Source organism: Chionomys nivalis, chromosome 14, assembly GCF_950005125.1.
Source record: "Chionomys nivalis chromosome 14, mChiNiv1.1, whole genome shotgun sequence".
In the NCBI taxonomy this organism is placed as follows: domain Eukaryota; kingdom Metazoa; phylum Chordata; class Mammalia; order Rodentia; family Cricetidae; genus Chionomys; species Chionomys nivalis.
The window spans coordinates 40,548,053-40,567,307 of record NC_080099.1 but is presented as its reverse complement, the minus strand read 5'-3'; the positions used below and the strand labels follow the sequence as shown (position 1 = coordinate 40,567,307).

General features: G+C 41.7%; 1 protein-coding gene across 1 annotated transcript; it reads right to left on the bottom strand.

The window, feature by feature from the left end:
• Positions 1-358: 358 nt before the first annotated feature.
• Positions 359-14,269, bottom strand: Plac8l1 (PLAC8 like 1). Its single transcript, XM_057789375.1, has 4 exons — positions 14,151-14,269; positions 9,056-9,192; positions 1,834-1,970; positions 359-499 (listed from the first exon to the last, which is right to left on the bottom strand). The coding sequence occupies exons 1-4, from the start codon at positions 14,267-14,269 to the stop codon at positions 359-361; spliced, it is 534 nt and encodes a 177-aa protein (XP_057645358.1).
• Between the last annotated feature and the right edge of the window lie 4,986 nt (positions 14,270-19,255).

The following is a 19,255-nucleotide window of genomic DNA, read 5'->3' as shown; positions in this document are numbered from 1 at the left end:
TAATCGGGCCTGGCCCATCACTATTATTTTGGGGAAAGTGGGCTATACAATAAATATACATGGGAATTTTTCAGCCTCATGGGAAAAGATGGCATCAGAAACTAGGAGAAAAGTCAACCTTCCAAAACCCAGGGGGAGGGGAGAATATATCACTCACCTCTAGAAGGTACTGTGTATGGCTGGACCAAAATAGCAAAGTCAGAAAATACTCAGAACCTCAGGGGCATCATAGCACAGCAGAGACAATAGTGAGTAAATCATTTATTCCATTCCAGTGAATACCAATGGGGGAGGGAACTATCTTTCTAAGACAGGTTTGAGAGGAAGGTGTGGGAGAGCGAGCGCAGGAGGAGGGCTATCAAACCAGGCTGTCCTTGGGTGCTTGGACTGCACAGATCTCGTAGAGCTGGGAGGTTCTCATCTTGAGTTCTCGGGCCACCTGACAGATGGAGAAAGGCCAGCAGCAATGCACCACCATCCAATCTTCACAGAGTGTCCCCTAAGGCAAGACCAAATGATACAGGACTGTTTCTGTTTCTCAAGGGATATTTGTCCTGGAGGGGGGATGACAACGGACTGCTATTGGATGGGGCCCATAAGAAAATGGCAGCTTTTAAAGGTAAAATGGGAAGCCCCAGGTTAGGATGGGGTATACAGTTTTAATTAGGCATGCTAATTAGGTGAGCCAAAGTGGGGTTGATTGCTGGACTTCAATACTTTGATAGCTGGATCTTGGTAGTCAGCCTCAGGAGGAGGAAGGGGCTAGCTTTAGGAATGCAATCTAATGGTTTAGCAAGGAGGAGGGAGTCAGGGAGAAGGGCAAGGCCTGTCAGAGCCATATGCTCTAGTGGGGTAGCATCCCTTCAGGTAATAAGGCACCTGAATATCAGGTAATAAAATGGTCCCAAATCCCCATAGTAAAAAGGGATGTGAAGTAAAAAAGAAAATCTCCCCTCGCCTCCCCCAGAGCTGTCCCCAGTCACCCAACCACGTGCCTAGAGACAATCATTGGTTAACAGTTACATGTCCAGGCAAACTGGATCAGTCTAAACATATACGCATACAGTCCTTATACATGAGGATTCACACAAGCCTGTGTCTTGTTTTGTTCACATAAAAAGATCATCCCACAAAATACCTAGATACTGTGAGAGAAAGAGTCTTTCTGTCTGTGTCTCTATGTGTCTGTGTGTCTGTGTCCAACATAGAAGGTTCCCTTTGGAAGACCCACTGTGTCTGTATGTGTTTCCACCCACTCATGACTTCAGTCTTGGCTCTACTGGAAGTTAAGGACCACAAGAAGCCTCCTAAGTAAAGTCTACCTGCGACACATGGGCTACACTCCAAGTCAGACCTCACAAGCACTTCCTCCAAATTAGGTTTGAGTCCATCCGCCATGTCTTGAAGTAATAAGAGACAAGTGTGCTTTTATTTCTGTAGATGGGAGGGGACAGTGGCTACAATCGCCTAGTTCTACGCATCAAAGCACATCTCAGAGTGTGTAAGTTGGCCAATGATTTGACCAGCCCTGTTGACCAACAGCCTGCATTATGATTTCTTCTTGAAATAGCCTTCAATATAAAATATACTTTTCATTTAAGTGATAACTCCTAGTAAATAATGAAATCAGAACTTTCATTCCCCACCGTTTTTTATTAAATATAAGATTTTTTAAGCATGTGTGTGTGCGTGCACGCATGTGTGTGTGTGTGTGTGTGTGTGTGTGTGTGTGTTTCTCTCTCTCTCTCCCAATCACCTTGGGGAATCATAGGTTTGAAAAGCATCCAAGTTCTCATAAAGATTTGGATTCATATATGCCTCAGTTGTCCTTACCTGTATCTTATGTCTCTCTCTGGTGCCAATTCTCAGTGCAAAGGTAGACCCTGGTAACAGTGGCCAACAAAGGCACTCTCCATAATGCCTGGCAATGTCACACTCAAGACACATGGGACAAAAGAGACCACAGAAACCTGTCGATTGCACATAAAAGAAAACCAGCGTTCTCAGAAATTCAGGGAACAACTTCACATTTTAAACAGATTCACAACCCTGTGCCATCAATTCAACACTGCATTGTCTGTCTGTAACCAGGGACAAAGAATGAATAAACAATTCTCAAAACTCAGAGCTAGAAAATCACCATTACCTAGCCATATCAAAATTGTGTTCTTTTGTTAAATATTGCCAAAACTGAACCTGATGTGATTCTGTTAGCATCGATTATGGGAACTTTTTATCTTGCCAAAAATGTTCAGTAATTTTTGAATCATAACTGCTGATACTTACGTTCTTCTATCCAATTTTTAACATGGACCTAGGATACTTCCTGAATACGCTTCCTGAATAACAGATATTCCTTTCTGTAAAAACGATAGAAAAACTGACCCCATTTCCTTTTCTTGTCAGGGTTTTATTCTATTTCTCAGATCAGAGGTTATTCTGAATGTTGTCAGCTTCACAGAGCCATTGACATTCGTCCATTTTAATCTGTAAACTATTAGGCGACTGGGTCCTTGAGTCACTGGAAATGGTTTCCACTTAGTACTTCATTCACCATTAACTCTTTTTTTTTTCTTTTTTTTTTTTTTTTTTTTTTTGGATTTTTCGAGACAGGGTTTCTCCGTAGCTTTTGGTTCCTGTCCTGGAACTAGCTCTTGTAGACCAGGCTGGTCTCGAACTCACAGAGATCCGCCTGCCTCTGCCTCCCGAGTGCTGGGATTAAAGGCTTGCGCCACCACCGCCCGGCTACCATTAACTCTTGATATGACTTGCTACAGCCTGAATGGACTAACACGGATTCTATTCCGAAGATGTTTGAGGCCACAGAGCCTTTGGAGAACGTAATGGCTGTTACGAACTTGCTCCGGAAGGGAAGAGAAAGCGCATGCCCATGGGCAGGCAAATTGTTCACTCCCTTCCACAGAGCTCATAGAGCCACAGAAAACTACTAATGAGCTGCAAGAGCTCCTGACACGCAGTTAAGATGTCACATCATCTAAAACTACAAAAAGATGACAATCCTGATGATTCCAAATAATTAGGACTATGAACCAACAAAAATGTCATGATACCAGTCTTTGGAAACACACTGTCTTTATTAGGGTTGTCATTGCTGAGATAAAACACCATGACCAAAGCAATTTGGGAAGGGAAGGGTTTATTTGGCTTATGTTTTTAAGTGTTCATCCCTGAAGGAAGTCGGAACAAGAACTCAAATGGGGCAGGTACCTGGAGGCAGAAGCTGATGCAGAGGCCATATAGGGATGCTTCTTACTGGCTTGCTCCTCATGGATTGCTCAGTCTGATTTCTTATAGAACCCAGGATCACCAGCCCAGGGATGGCACCATCCACAATAGGCTGGGCCCTTCCTCTCCAATCACTAATTAAGCAAATGCCCTACAGGCCTGCTTATAGACCAATCATATGGAGGTATTTTCTTAATTAAGGTTCTCTGCTCTCACATGATTTTTGCTCATGTCAAGTTGACATAAAAATATGCAGTATATATGCTAAACATTTTAATCAAGAGTAATTTTATATACAAAAATGCACAAACCTTAAGTATTCACTTTGGGTGACAATAATTGCATTCACCTATATAACAGGAAATCACACCCTTATCACCCCTACTCCTGAGAGAAACACAGTCATGACTTCTATCCCTCATCTCAACAAAATCACATTTACTTCTATAACTTCTATTGTTTTGTGCAATATCATGAGATTTTTTTTAGGGTTACTCATGTTGTTATACAAGTTATAGTTAGTACTGTTGAATAAGTAGCATTTCATTGTATGAATAGTCTAAAAACTGTTTATTCTCCCACTAATCGACATTTTATTGCTCCATTTTTTTTATATTAATACCACTATGCATACTCACATGTAAGTCTTTATATAGACATACCTCCAATTCAGTGTGTGAATATATGACTTTATTTTATCTGAGTAGTTTCCTGAGAGTGGAATTTCTAGGTCATATGTTTAATTCTACAAATATAGAGAAATAGTTCTCCAAAGCATTTGTACCATTCCATACCCCCTCTGACACCATTCAGACTTCTAATGGCTTGACATCATGGCCAGCATTTGCTATTGTCAGAAGTTTTGTTTTAGCCATTGTAGCTTGTGTGAAGTGTTAGTCACCACAGCTTCTGATGCACCAGAAACAAAGGTACGGTAGGTACCTTGTAGCTGAAAGCAAACTAAGTAAGCCTCAAGTAATCCTAAGATACTTTAATCTGACTGGGGCTATGGCTCCATGGTCGTGTATTTGCCTAGAGTGCACAAGGATCAGTCCCCAGCGTTAAAAAATAATTCCCAAGCAGAAAAGGAGGCTCTGCCCAGCACTGACAACTAGTCTGAACAACTTGGAAAGCAGTATAAGGCCTAGCAAATTTGCAACAAGCAGAGGGTTCCCAGCATCTGCAACCTTGAATTAGAGCAATTTGAAATCAATGACACAGTCTGTGAAGATTATGAAAGACAGTAAATTCCCACGAACAAAGCAATTAACAAAAATTTGCCTAATTATAAAGCTGGCAAATTAAGCAATTGATCAATCCTGTTTACTTGTCTCTGAACTGTACCACACCCTGTAAAGACATTGATTGTGCCTTAGCATTTTTGCTCCACATTAGAACTCACTTGTTGGGTTTCTTTTTCTTTTTCTTTCTTTCTTTCTTTCTTTCTTTTTTTTTTTTTTTTTTGTTGTTGGTTGGTTGATTTTGAATCTGTCTGTCAGATAACCATGCTATTTAACTGTGCTTTTTAGATACTTGTCTTACTTTTCTACTGAGGTGATAAAACACCATGATCATAGCAACTTCTAGAAGAAAGCGTTTAATTAGGGGCTTGTTAGATGATTAGAGTTCATGCCCATCATGGTGGGGAACAATGACAGCGGTCAGGCAGACATGGTGCCAGAGCAGCAGCAGAGAGATTACTTCTGATCCACAGAAAGAGGCAGAGAAAGAGTTAACTGGGAATGATGTGGACTTTTGAAACATCAAAGTCCACCTCTCTTTAAAAAAAAAAAAAGTGACACTTCTTCCAACAAGGTCTATTCCTCCTAGTCCTTCCCAAACAGTTCCACCATCTGGGGACCAAGTATTAAAACATACGAGCCTTTGGGAAATGTTCTCATTCAAATCATAATACTTAAATTCAATCACTTTGAACTAGAAGTCAGCTGTGGTTTTTTTAAAAATGTCTATATAGAAGCCTATATAGAGATATTTATTTTACAATAGCTCATGTTTATAAAGAGTTCCAAGCTCTTCCTGAAAACATTTAACACGTGTTAGCTCATTTAATCTCTGAAATAATCATATAAACTAGGCACTTTTTTGTTTGGTTGTTTTGAGACAGGGTTTCTCTGTGTATTGGTGGCTGTCCTGGAACTCACACTGTAGACCAGGCTGGCTTCAAACTCAGAGACCCACCTGCCTCTGCCTCCCACAAACACTGCCACCATTCAGGCCTGCATGATAGCCTGCCCCATAACCACAGTACTTGTGGGATTAAGACAGTAGAAACATGAGTTTGAGGACAGCCTAGGATACACAGGGAATTCTAGAACAGCCTGTGCTTGCTTGCTAAGACCCTATCTCAGAAAATCAACTGATGAATAAAATAGGTCTTCTTACTAACCCCATTTATAATTAGTTCACCTAATCTCTAGAAGTAATTGTCCCTAAGCTTATAATATTATTAGTGAAGGACAGAGACCAGATTTGAACTCTAGAAGACTGAACCCAGAGTCCTAGTATATGTCCATATGTTCTCATGTTTTACATTTCTATCCCATCATAATTAATGCAAAAGAGTTTATGTAGTCCAGGACAGTATGCCCATTATATTTATCCCTGTGGGGTGACCTGAACTTTGTGACTCTTTTCAGAAGGACCCTCTGAGTCAAATATCACTGCTGTGCATGGTGAGGGGTGTGGCTAGAGATGAGAACACTTAGACTAGACCCCAAGAAGGGATGCACAAGAATAGAAGGCTGGGATCCTTTTCCCAGAGGTAGGCTTTGCCGTGATATCGGAGACCAGGGTAAACACGTAGAATATGGGAGGCACTCTTATAAATCCACATATAAAGGAAAACAGAAGATAAGATAATGGCACAGGCCATCAGTGGGTAGCTTGCTAAAAAGGAAATACCAATGGCCAACAATAATATCATTATAAAGGCATATTAATACTATCAGAAGTCGCTTGCTACTCACAAGAATGCCCCATTTTTAATGTATGTTTGGGGACATAAAAGTACCAATACATGAATGTGGAAATTGGCCTAACCACATTAGATGAGAACTTTGTTCAGTCTATTAAGACTTAAAAACATTCTAGGAATGAATAATCTCACTTATCAGCACCTAGAGTAACACTTGGGCACAGAAGGACACCTGCAAGGATAGTCACTGCAGCGTGTCTGCATCACAGCGTTTACAAATGCAAATGCATGTCAGTAGGCTGAGGAACAGATAAAACATGGCATGTAACCACTAAGAATGTGGGAAACAGACTGGAGAGATGGCTCGATGATTAAGAATGCTTGCTGGGCGGCCATGAGGACCTGAGTTTGGATCCCAGCAAACACAACACAAGCCAGCATACATACCTGCAAGTTAAGACCGTGGGAGACAGAGACAGGAGGAGTGGTGGGGCTTGATGGCTGCCAGTCTAGCTCTAGGTTCAATGAGAACCCCAGTCTCAAATGAGCATAAAGTGGAGCATAATAGAGGAGGATATCAGATGCCTTCTTCTGGGTTCTGCCCATGCACATTGGTACCCATACCTGCACATACACCACATGCACATGCACACGCATGCACAAACTTTTCTAAAAGAATGTGATAAAAGTTCAATTAAGTACCAACAGAGCTAAGTCTCTAAGGATAATTTGAATTTTAAAAAATCAAATTGCATAAGGGGCACAGCTTAATACCATTTATGCTTTGCTTAATGAGTTACAAAGCAATAGCATATATTGCTAACAGATTTACACAGGAAATATAGAGAAAATACCTGGAAAGAAATGTTCCCAAGTGATTTTTTTGTTGTTGCTCTTGTTTGCAACCCTAAATGGTATTTACAAAGAGACAAGGATCCTTTTTCTGCAACACCTCATTTTACAAGTTGAAGGTATGACATGGTATCAGCATATATTTTCTTCTTTTACAGAGCTCACGGTCAATAGGGATGCATGGTACACATTCAGCCTTTCCCTTTACTTCCACAGCCCACCTAACCCGAGGCCTGTTCTCCACCCTCCTGTGTAGAATGCCATCTTTCTCACTTACGGGTGAGTCAAAACAAAGACAAGAAGCAGTGGTTTGGAGGCCCAGAGAACTGAAGGAAGGAAGGCGAGTGGGAATTGAGCACAGCACATTTCAGGTCGCTTGCTGCAAGGGAGCTGAACCTTCCAATAATAAGATACTTTAGAGAGGATTGGAGCACACGCATGCACCGCTAGTGGGAGTGTAAATTAACTCACCTTCCAGAAAGAAAGCCACTTGGCGACATCTACCATAATTTAAAGAGGCACATTCTGTTTGGTTAGCAAGTTTACTCATTAGCAGTTACCCAAGACAGATATCCTCACGCTATGCGAAACTGACATCTGAACAAGCAGAGTTGCACATCACTGGTATGAGTAAATCCCATAAAGGTCCAGCAACCGGAGTTTCTGCATAAACAAACTGGGATACAAGGGGATTCATGAGGCAATTTAAGAAATTAGCTCCAGATGTGCTATGTAACATGATCACCTACATGTGTGGTGAAATCAAAACAGAGGTGTCTAGTAATGTATATTTACAATTTTTCCACTTATGTAAACTGTGTACACACATAAGTAAGGGATCTGGAGGTGGGTGGGGGAGCGTCAAAATATTCCATACCTACAGATATTGTTCTGTCCTTGGGCTGTCTTCTATAATTTTCTTTTTTATGACCACTAAATGGTGATTTTAAATCAGGACCCAATACTTGCTTCTCACAGGTTCTGGGATCCTGAGACATGACCGCTGAGATAAACAGTGACTCAGTGTGCCTTTGCTGTAAGCCAGAGGTCAGTCGTGAGACTAGAACCTCTTGACAACTGGACCGGAGCCAGACAAGATCTCAGTCAACAAAGGGCGCTTCCTTTCAGATCATTCTTGTTACAAGAGCAATACATGAAGAGATTGAAGAGATAATTTTTGAAAAATGAAATGCATTTGTTAGCCTGCCATCTGGAGACATCTGCTGTAAATAATAGTATTAGATCCTCCTGTGCTTTTTTCCCTAAATGTTTTCACCTCCTCCAGATGGAATTTAATGAACACAGTTTTGCACTCACTCGGCTTCTTAAACTCAAAACCATATGCAAGACAGGTGTGGTGCCATGCACCTTGAGTCCCAGCACTCAGGAGGCAGAAGCAGGTGGAACTCAATGAGTTCCAGACGAGCCAGGGAAGCAGTGAGACCCTGTCTCAAAAAAAAAAATTAACAAAAGTGAAACTTTCCACAAAAGATCTTTTTACTCACTGACTGTTACTCTACTCTCTGACTCTTCACAGCTGTATAATAACCCAGTGGATGGGTGTAGTACGTATGCTGTTCCAAGCTTTGCCACAGTAACCAGGGCTGCAGTGTTGATGTGCCTGTTAAATTTTGCACATAATTTCTTTTCTCAGATTAAGCTCCTACTAAGAAATGTAGTTATCAGGGGAAACACTGGTGTAACCCTTGCTGTTCTCCACCAGTTCATACTGTCACTTCTAGTGACAAGGGAGGCTATTTTGGGTCTTTACCAACTATGGATTCTATCATTTAAATAAAAAAAAATCTTTGAAAATACCACTTATCCTATGAACTGGTCTACACTGTTGAGAAGCATGACTTTTTTTTTCCCCAACTAAGGAACAGCCTTGAGACACTAGAGCAGTCCAGTTATCCTGAAATCATTTACTTTCTGACCTTGTGCTGGGGTAGCTTTTCCACTTACTGATACCTCATGGGAGAAAATGGTAAGGAGGAGCTTGAGTGAAAAGGAAGCCCGTACAGATTTTCCTGTCTTTGCAGATGCTGAAGAGGCCGGTGCTCCAGTCCCCACCAGTCTGGACGATGGTCGTGACTGTGGTCCTGCTGCTGGCTCCGCGGATAGGCTGCTTCACCACGGTTCGAGCTGGTACTTGGCTCCTGGAGAGTCAAGGATGATGGTTAACTTGTTAACCAAGATGCTGAAGAATGATAACCACTGATCAAAACAGAACAATAAAGAAGAGATCAGAGACCCGTGGAGCCAAGAGGTTGAGTCATACATAATCCAGGCTGACTCGATCAGCTCCCTCTTTCAGGATGCCTCCTCTGACTTTGTAATGTTTTGTCCCATTAAGGACCAATCTCTTACTCAAGTTCAATGTCCAATCTAACACCTAGTGTTTGCCAGAGTTTCATAATAGCTAACTTCACAAACTTGAAACAAAGAAACTTCCAGTCAGATCCCAGCATGTCCCTCCATGGTGACATGACCTCAGCTAAGTGGTTTGTGCTCCCTACCTCCTGTCAGTTCAGATAGGAAAACAATCTCACGGGGCTTATTATATCAACTGAAAGACATATAACTAGTTTACTGTCACCCGAGGGTGTGCCACAGGTGAAGTAAGCTATAACCCGAGAGCGGTGAGCATCTACTCAAGAAAGAATGATGGGGAGATTGAGAGAGCAGCTAGGAACCTGGGCTCAGCTACTGGGGTCGACATGTGTACGGCCCCAATGCAGAACATCCCACACATTCCTCTTGGAGTTAATTTTCCCTGAAAGGAATGGATAGTTCCACTTTCTGTAATCCTAAATTAGGAAGCAATTGCTTAAGGGACTGGGATGTAACGGTGAAGTGAGGAGAAAAGCTCCCTCCTCTTTCGGAGGTTAAAAAGTTCTGTCTGAATTTCAGTCATGGAAATGGCAAGAGTCATTTCCATAGATGAAGGTAAGCTGCTTCAAAGTTCATGGGAAAGCTGGGTCAACTTGGAGTCAGTAGGGCCTATTATGAGTCTGAGCCTGCACTGTGTTGTCATTACCTTGTGGTATGCCTCTCCTGCAGCAAGCCTCATGAGCTGTCTGCACCTGATCTCGGAGGTGCTGTGGAAAATTAAGGAAGGAACCTGCCTCACATTCACAATAACAATAAAATAAACAAGACGCAACCCCGTTTCCCCAGGAACCATTGTTGCAGTAGGTCACCGAGTTCTAGATGCCCTAGGAGTCAAAGTGAAACGTGGCTGAGCAATTGTTCAGTGCATTGCTCTGGGGGCAAATGGCTAGAGAGCAAATGGCTAGAGAGATCTGATTTGGAGCAATCAAATCAGTGAGATGTTATGGTATGGTGATATGTTTTCTCCATCACACCAACACTCCCTGCTATTGTTGTGTTGAAGGTTCCCAGCTGGTGGTATGATTTGGGGAGGTTCTGGAACCTTTAGGTGACAAGGCCTATTTGAAAAAAGTACTTCATTGGGATCTTTGAAGGTTTTGCCTTGTGAAGGGACAAGTCACACCTTTAAAGGAGCCAGAGAACAGCCCCTTTCTCCCTGCCTGCTTCCTAAGGCACACACCACCTTCCTTCATATATTCCTACCACCACAATCATCTCAACACGGGCCCATAATCAATGGGACTAAGGAATATGGATTGCAATCTCTGAAATCATAAGCGAAAACACACCATTCTTTCTGTTCAGGTGTTTGGCCGTGCACTCTGTCACAGGGACAAGAAAATTAATCGCTTGCCCAACCATCACCAAACAGGACAACTTGCTGAAACAAGGTCCAAAGCCCTGCCCCAGACCAACTGCATGGGTCTCCAAAGAAGAAGTCTAGAAGTCACGACCATAACAGGTTTCCAGGTAACTCTTAAGCAAGAAGTCTGTTGCCACCTGACACCTCATGTAGTGGATCTGAACGCCACTGGTGACTGCAACAGCTCCCAAGTCTTCACCAACTAGGCGGTGTCTGTGGAACAGGAATGGCAAGGGACACAGAACAGGTAGTAGGCAAGAAGAGAGGATACTTGAAACACACCTACTCCAAAGACCCAGTGAGTCATCGAGATGTTAAAGAGCTGGGGATGCTCTACAAGAACTCAGAAGGGACCTAGAGGCCGACCTGGAGCTACTTGGTCCCCAGAGCAGGGCTCGTCCTTTTATCTAGTAGGCATTACAGATAATACTTAGGGTCTAATTAGCACTTTGAGACCCTATATGTTCTTAAGCTTGGGAAAATGTGTAAAACATAAAGCTGATGCTAAGTCGAACACTGGAAGTTAGCATTATGCCCATTCCTTTGCCAAACAGAACTCACAAATTCTGTTGTTGCTTGGAGTATTTTTGTCGTTTGATTTTGAGCCAAGGTCTGTGTAGTCCTGACTGGCCTGGAACTCACAAGAGATGAAGCTGCCTCTGCCTACTGAGTGCTGAGTTAAAGACTTATGTCACCACACTCAGTCCCACTCGCAAATATCTGATGGTGTTTGAAAATGTGTTTAAGGTTTTCCTGTTGCTCAAAAAATGCCCAGAGGCATAGCTGCTGAAAAGTAGCCGCCAGTGGTTAATCATGACGTATAACCAGATAATTTCAAAACAAAATTGTAAAATACCCTTTCGTCTGCCACTCAGATGTGTGTGAAGAACAAGAGGATTATGGCCTGTGTATGTGTTGATGTTCAGCCTGAAGTGTGTTAAGGGTTATTTCTGTGGACTGACATATGTTCCCTGAAATGCCTATTGAGTCTCCAGCCCCAGTGTGACTGCATATGGAGATGACTCCTAGTAAGTAAAGTTCAGTGGGGCAGAGGGATGGAATCCTGAGTTAATGGCATTGATGAAGAGAGAGACCAAGAAAGTACCCTGTGAGCCAGTCATTACTGACTCCTATGCCACCTATGAACATTTGAAACTGGTCCCGAAGAAGCTGCTTTCATAATAGCCCTGTTTCATCTCCCTCCATGTGTGCTCCTTGTTGCCAGGGGCACAGGCTGTTGTTCCTCTTTGTATGCCCAGCATCAGCACACTGCCCTGAAACGGAGTGAGTACTCGATAAATATTTGCTGATTGGATCAAATAGATTCACTGTCTCTCCTATTGTACTCAAGTCTTTCTTCAATCTAGCTCCTCTGGGCTAAATTATGCAACTTGAACTGCATTTCAATTCTGTAGCATAACTCTCAGGTGTGAACTGATGAAATAACAGCAGAGGATAGCCTAAAAGCTTTCTGCATCTCTCTACACAATCCAAGGCATTTCCTTCTCGGCATGGTGCCTACCAGCGAGGGCTTCCATCATTATGCTAAGAGCTTCAATCATCTCTGATTTTAGTGGAGGGATTTCTGAGGGCTGAGCACCTGGAAAGATTCTTCCCTGAAATGAACCATTTGCAGTCTGCAGCCCTAGACAAGAGATTTTTGCTTCTATCTTAAAATTATGTGCATAACACCTTTTTATCACAGCAAGGAGGCCAGTCTTCTATCTACTCCAAATCAAGTAACTGAGATGGTAACTTTTACTTGTTGGAAAAAAATCACTTGTGTGTGTGTGTTTGCCTAATTTTGAACTCAATAAGAACTCTATTCTAATACTCTGAATCTTTGGTGATTTTATTAAAATGTTTAGATTTATAGATGCAAAGACTTTCAGTTCAAGCTTAACACTGCTCATCTGTCATGATTCAGAAAGTAACGCCAGCCCTTCCCTAGGCATTGCCTATGTGCCAGGCATTTGGTAGTCCCACTAAAAATAGAAAGGTGATGAGGTGTGACAATGTACGCTGGTAATCCCAGTACTTGGGCAAACAAGGCAAGAGAGGTTGAGAGCAACCAAGCCTGCATAGCAAAATCCTATCAAAGGAGACGGAGAATTAAAGAGAGAGATTCAAAGCAAGACCAAGGGCAGGGTGGCTTATCTGAATCTGGGGCTGCTACACATGAGATGAAAGTAGTTATTGTAACTTCTTGGGCAGCTTGTCTATATGACCTGCAAGGAGTGCTTATGTCACCACGAAGAACAAGAACAAGCTTGGGCATGATGGATACAACTGATGCCCACAGAACTGTGCCAAATCAGAGACGCTGCCCATTCACAAGCAGAAAGAACAAATTGGTGCACATTGAATTTCAAATCCAGCTCAGATACGTTCCAGCTCTTCAAGCTTAGGAAAGACCCCACCACTGCCCTCAGCTCTGGCCTCATCTTCCTCCTCCAGCTGTGTTTTAAGTACTCTATCTCTTGGTTGCCATGAGCATTCAATGATATCATGTACTTGGTGCATGGGAGGCATGCAACTGATGGCAGCTAGTGATAGCATGACTTCAGCAGCCAGTGGGCTTTCTTTGCTTTTCTGAGGAACAAAGAAGGCAGAGAAATCTGGGTCAGTGTTTTTAAGCTGATACATGTGCTACCCAAATACTTTGAAATACAGTCAAGATGATCAACCATCTTAATTTTACTAGGATAGAGAACTTTTGGTACTAAAATCAAGATGGTCCTGAGAAAACCAAGAGAGGTGGTAACTGCTCATCAAAAGCAGAGGGAAGCTTTAGTGGGAAATGTGATCACAGCAGCCGTAGTCTCTTTGATCCTTCTACCTGGTGATGCTTCAGATTGGTAAAATACACTCTCTCTTCTGGCTTCACTCTCTTCTTATTCACTTGCCTAAGAAGTCAGGCACACTCCCCACCAAAAGCTGACTGTTCCCATGTTGAATACACCAGTCTGGGCAGTTTCTGTTAATTCTTTAATCAAACATGCAGTGCTAAGAATTTATTGTACTTTCCACTCAGGCCCCCTTGTTTACTCCAAATTCTTTATTGAAGTCAAATCTCTGAGATATTTATGTCAAAGAAGTGGATTTCACAGGCAGTGGCCAGAAATAAAGTTTCGCTTGGTCAGGACAGGATAATTTAAACTAAGAATGAAGAGATTTCCTTTAACTCAAGCGGTCCTTCTTTCACAAGCCATGCAGTTGCCCCTTTCTCAAGCACTCTTGGGGCTAGGTGCTCCCACTCTCCCCACAAAAGCCGCTGTTCTTTCCCAGGCTCCTTTTACAAAGAGATTGGCTGGATAGTCCAACAGCAAAACCTGCGAGAAAAGTCACCTGACTTCCTACCTCAAGTTGGAAATTAAATGCTCATCTTCAGATGACATGAGGGAGAAGAGTGGCGCATGTGTACTGAGCAAGGAAATGTCCTCGTGGGGCCTGGAGAAGTGATGCCCGAGCCAGCTCATAATGACAGCTTCTTGTCTTATTGTCTGGTTATCCTTTCCCTTGGACAATGCGCAGACTGGTTCTAAACCTGGGTTCAAACCAAAGGGAAGCGTGCCTTTAAAAGAATGTTGCCTTGATATTCTGGAACTTGAGGTCATAGCAGTCTGATAGACAGACATTGTATTGTTTTAAAGATGAGCACATGTCTAACTAAGGGTCTGTACCTTTTTCTAATCTGAAGGGACAGAGATTGATGGAGATACAATGTAAACACAAAATTTAGCCGGGCTGTGGTGGCTTGCGCTTTTAAACCCAAAATTTGGGACATAGAGGCAGGCCAGTTCAAGGTCAGTCTGGTCTACAAGAGCTAGTTCCAGGACAGCTAGGGCTGTTACACAGAGAAACTCTGTCTTGAAAAACAAAAACAACAACAAAAAAAATGTAAACACAAAATTTAAAACAAGGAATTTATCTTTGATGGGAAAATGCTTTGCTTTAAAAGATGCCTTTACTAAGGATTTACCTGGTTAGGTGCCACTCCGCGCCATGTCGTCACAGAAACTGGTTTTCTACCTTACTAGGCAGCAAGGTGGTTGCATCACCAGGACCAGCGGTCCAATCCTGAAAGCTGAAACAATTCCAAAATATACCCACCCAAAAGCAGAGATAGAAAGGATAGAAAGGTCTTCCAGCCTGGGGATTGCTTATCAAAAAAAAAAAAAAAAAAAAAAAAAAAAAAAAAAAGTCTTCAAAAGACCAGAAAACTATTTTATTTATTTATTTATTTATTTATTTATTTATTTATTAAAGATTTCTGCCTCTTCTCCGCCACCGCCTCCCATTTCCCTCCCCCTCCCCCAATCAAGTCTTCCTCCCTCGTCAGCCCAAAGAGCAATCAGGGTTCCCTGCCCTGTGGGAGGTCCAAGGACCACCCACCTCCATCCAGGACCAAAAAACTATTAAGAAAAACAATTGAGTCCAGATTATCCCCAACACACAGAAATATTGAACCATATATTTCCAATTGTAAAGGGGAAAAAAAACACACATCATGCATGCCTGGAAAAAGCCAAATGTATCCAAAATGTGACTTTACAACTGAAAGTTCTGAGACCTTTTTAGACAAAAGGGACTTTCACCTGCAATCAAAGTTCCCGAAGTGACTGTCCAGGAAGATATCTCTGAACAGAACATCCTGGAAGTTGTCAGAAAGTACCATTAGTAAGGGGAATTCTGGAATTTATCAAGTTTAGAATTGAACAAACTGGGATAATTTATCTTCAAATTGGGCAATAAAAGTAATACTTGGTCTGAATTTCAACAAACCTCTAGACATACTGCAACCAGAAATACATTCTGAGCCATTTTAAACTCTGTTAGTCAAGTGCAACAAAAGTAAAAAGAAACAAGCAATCTTAAACTTAACATATATTTTGGCAATTAATCACTTTTTCTCTAATTTTATGTGTGGGTGCTGTGTCTGCATGAATGTCTGCACGCCATGAGAATGCCTGGTGCCCACAAGGCCAGAAGACAGTGTCAAATCCCCTGAGATCAGAGTCACAGACAGTTGTGACCCACTCAGTGAGTGCTGAGACTAGAACCAGGTTCTCTGAAAGAGCTACCAGTGCTCTTAACCACTGCATCATCCCTCCAGCCCCTTCAATCGATATTTTAAAATTATTATTGGAATACCTTGCATTTGTTTTACATACAAATACTCTCAGATCTGGATCATAAACTACAGTTACAGCACCTTGAGATCTGGTCCAGCTGCATGTCAAGTGCTCTGAAGACTCACGTGGCCAGTGGCAAAGCCCTGAACCACACAACTCTGAATTTAACATCACAAGAAATGTGAGAGGAACAAATTACCACCTCCTCTTGAAAACTGAAAATGTAGTATTTGTTTATTACATTCTTTAAGACCCTTAGAAGTGTCATCATTCTACTCTAGTTAATGGGTGTGTCTTTGTGTGTGTGTGTGTGTGTGTGTTTCACCTGCAACTAGTTATACTGTGTATAGTCTATCAGTGAACAAGTAGAAATAATTGTAATACTCCAGGTTCTCCACTTCTAATGCAATGGTTCTCAATCTGTGGGTCATGACCACTTTGGGGGTTAAATGACCTTTTCACAGGAGTTGTATATCAGATATCCTTCATATCAGATATTTACATTACAATTCATAATAGTAGCAAAATTACAGTTGTGAAGTAGCAACAAAAATACTTTCATGGTTGGGAGTCATCACAACATGAGGAAATGTATTAAAGGGTTGCAACATTGGGAAGATTGAGAACCACGGTTCTAACATAAATGTGAATTTATATTCAAGACACTAAGTGAAGAAAAGTCATGATCAAGCGAGTAGTGCTAAATCCATACATACATTGTTAAGAGTGTCAAAGAAATATATTTCCAAAACATATATCAAAATATCAGCAAATTAAGTCAGACACAGTGGTGCACATCTGATGTGGGATTCCCTTCTGTATGGTATGAATATGTCTTATTACCATTGGCTAATAAAGAAGCTACTTTAGCCTATAGCAGGGCAGAACATAGCCAGGTCAGAAGAGACAGAGTAGGCAGCATCAGAGATGCCATGTAGCTGCTGAAGGAGACAGATGCCAGAGCTGGAACCTTACCTTGTGGCTATACACAGATTAATATAAACGGGTTAATTTAAGATTAAGAATCAGATAATAAGAAACCTAAGCAGTGTTGTAATTAATATAACTTCTGTGTGATTATTCGGATCTGGGTGGCTGGGAAACAAACGAGCAGCCTCCATCTATACATGGTGCCAACTTGAGCTGAGTACATCCACATAAAACCTGAGGGGGTGGGAAGGAATTCTAGTCACAAAATAACAGAGTTAAGTACAGCTTCTTGGTAGCAGCATTTTCTGGGGGTGGGCTCTGTTTGTTAGAAGCAAGCACAGGCACAATTCCTTTAAGATAAGGCTTCCTGACTCGGCAGTAGCAACAAAAACTGCATGGCTCCTTTAAGAAGGCTTCCTGGTTCATGCTAATTGCATGAACAGCTCAAGAGGTCCTGCACTTAAGTGGGGTTTGTGAGCAGTGTGCTACTAGTTGCGTAATGGCAACATAGACCCGTGCATCCCTGGAGCTGGGGTGGTGAGCAAGGCTAGTAGAGGCTGTGAACATACCTCTGCCATGTTGGACGGGGCAGAGCCAACAGCCAGGGCTGAGGAGTTGGTCCTAGCCATGCCCACTTAGCATATTTTTAAAAAGGGGCTCCTGGTCAGAAAATGATTATAGATATGCAATAAAGACAGATTCAGACAAAAATAAATCTCTGAATGGGTCACAGTGTGTTTAAAACTGTACATAGGCTTGGGAAAGAAAAGAGTATAGACAAAAGTAGTCATAGATTAAAGGAGTAAAGAAAATAAAATAAATACTAAAAATTAATAGCATAATATAAAAAGTTCACGTAAAGATGGAAAATATACAGTCTGGATTACGCATATTATTGTGTTTTCCTTGAATTTTTTGACTGTAGAGAGACATTAGATTCTGGGGGTTGCTAAGTTAAATCAACATAAAGGCATCTTGACTTCAAAATTTGAGTCTAAGGATATGTTACTTTGGAAAAGAGATTCTGCTTTTGTTTCCAAAGAAGATGAGAACCTATAAATAAACTAATGTGGTTTGATGGAACAAGACCCCCTGAAAGGTTGCTATGAACCCTAAAAATACTTCACCCAATAAACACCAGAAAACATTTTGGAGAAAACAATCACCAAATTCCCAAAATAATTGTTTACAACGTTTATAGTATGTTTTTCTTTAAAGGGGGATATGATATAAATACTTTGCATTGGTATGGATCTTGGTCTATTGATACAGATTTAAGGTTGGTTTTGTTACACTGTATATATGTATTTCTGCTGTTGCTTAAAGTATTGTGTTTATGCAGTTCATTTAAAAATGTAATGTATAATTAAATACAGATTAATAAATAGTCATCTATAATAGTCAAACTGTAGTTACCTTAGTTAGGTAATCTTCAACACTCCAAAGACCTACAGAACATGGTATTTAAAGTGTTTTAAGAACTTAGACTTTTCTCGACAGTGATACATGTCTGCTCCTGGCAGCACCAATTACTTCAAGAGGAAGATGGGCATCAAACTTGCCTGGACTGCTTGATGGTATGCTGTATGAACTGGATATGCAGGGCCCAGAGAAAAATGACTGAGAACTTGCCTAAAGAGAGACAGTTCCTTCAGGGTTCCTACTTCATGAAAAGTCTGCCAGACATTCTGCAGGACACAGAAGAAAGCAACTGATAAACTTTGCCAGTATAAGGCATAAGAGATCTTCAAATTTCCTGCTTTATGGAAAAGCCTGCCAGATATTATGGGCCTGTAGGCTCAGGATGGATGACCCAAAGTTACAAAAGAACACTGGGTGACTGTCCAGGCAGCAAGATGTCTCTGTCAAGTCTAGAACTTTGGAAGTTGCTTACAGTGCACTTCCTGTTTACTTAGGTAATATATCCTTCTGGGGTCTTTGAAGAGTTGAAGACAGATAGTTATAGTTTTCCTTAGCTATGCTAAACAAGAAATTAGATATAAAACTTCAGACTGTCTTCCGGGGCCTCCTTGCTCTTCACTGCTCACACAGGCAGCTCCATGCCCCTCAGGGCCTTTGTATTTGCTGTTCCCAGGTATCTGCTAACAAAGGTACAAGGACATCTACCCCAGAACCTATAAGCTAGCTCACTTCTACAAATACAGTCTGATTATACACTTCCAGAAGTATTAGCCGCATTTTCGTAAGGTTATTCACCATGTGTCCTTCCTTCTCAGACTTATTATTTTCACATGGATGTGTATGCACCTGTACCAGTTTATGTGCACAGAGAAGCCTCATGCCAGAAGAGGGTGTCAGATCCCCTGGAACTGGAGTTCCATCATGTGGGTGTCAAGACCAAGACTTGAGTCCTCTGCAAGAGCAGCAAGCGTGGATAGT

Excerpts from the sequence above, each read along its gene's own strand:
- Plac8l1 (XM_057789375.1), bottom strand. The coding sequence starts at position 14,269 with ATGAGCTGGCTCGGGCATCACTTCTCCAGGCCCCACGAGGACATTTCC. Across the intron at positions 1,971-9,055 it reads CTGCAAAGACAGGAAAATCT|GTTTCTGTGGTCTCTTTTGT; the intron begins GTACGGGCTTCC and ends TGCAATCGACAG. Across the intron at positions 500-1,833 it reads GAGAGAGACATAAGATACAG|GGGACACTCTGTGAAGATTG; the intron begins GTAAGGACAACT and ends GTCTTGCCTTAG.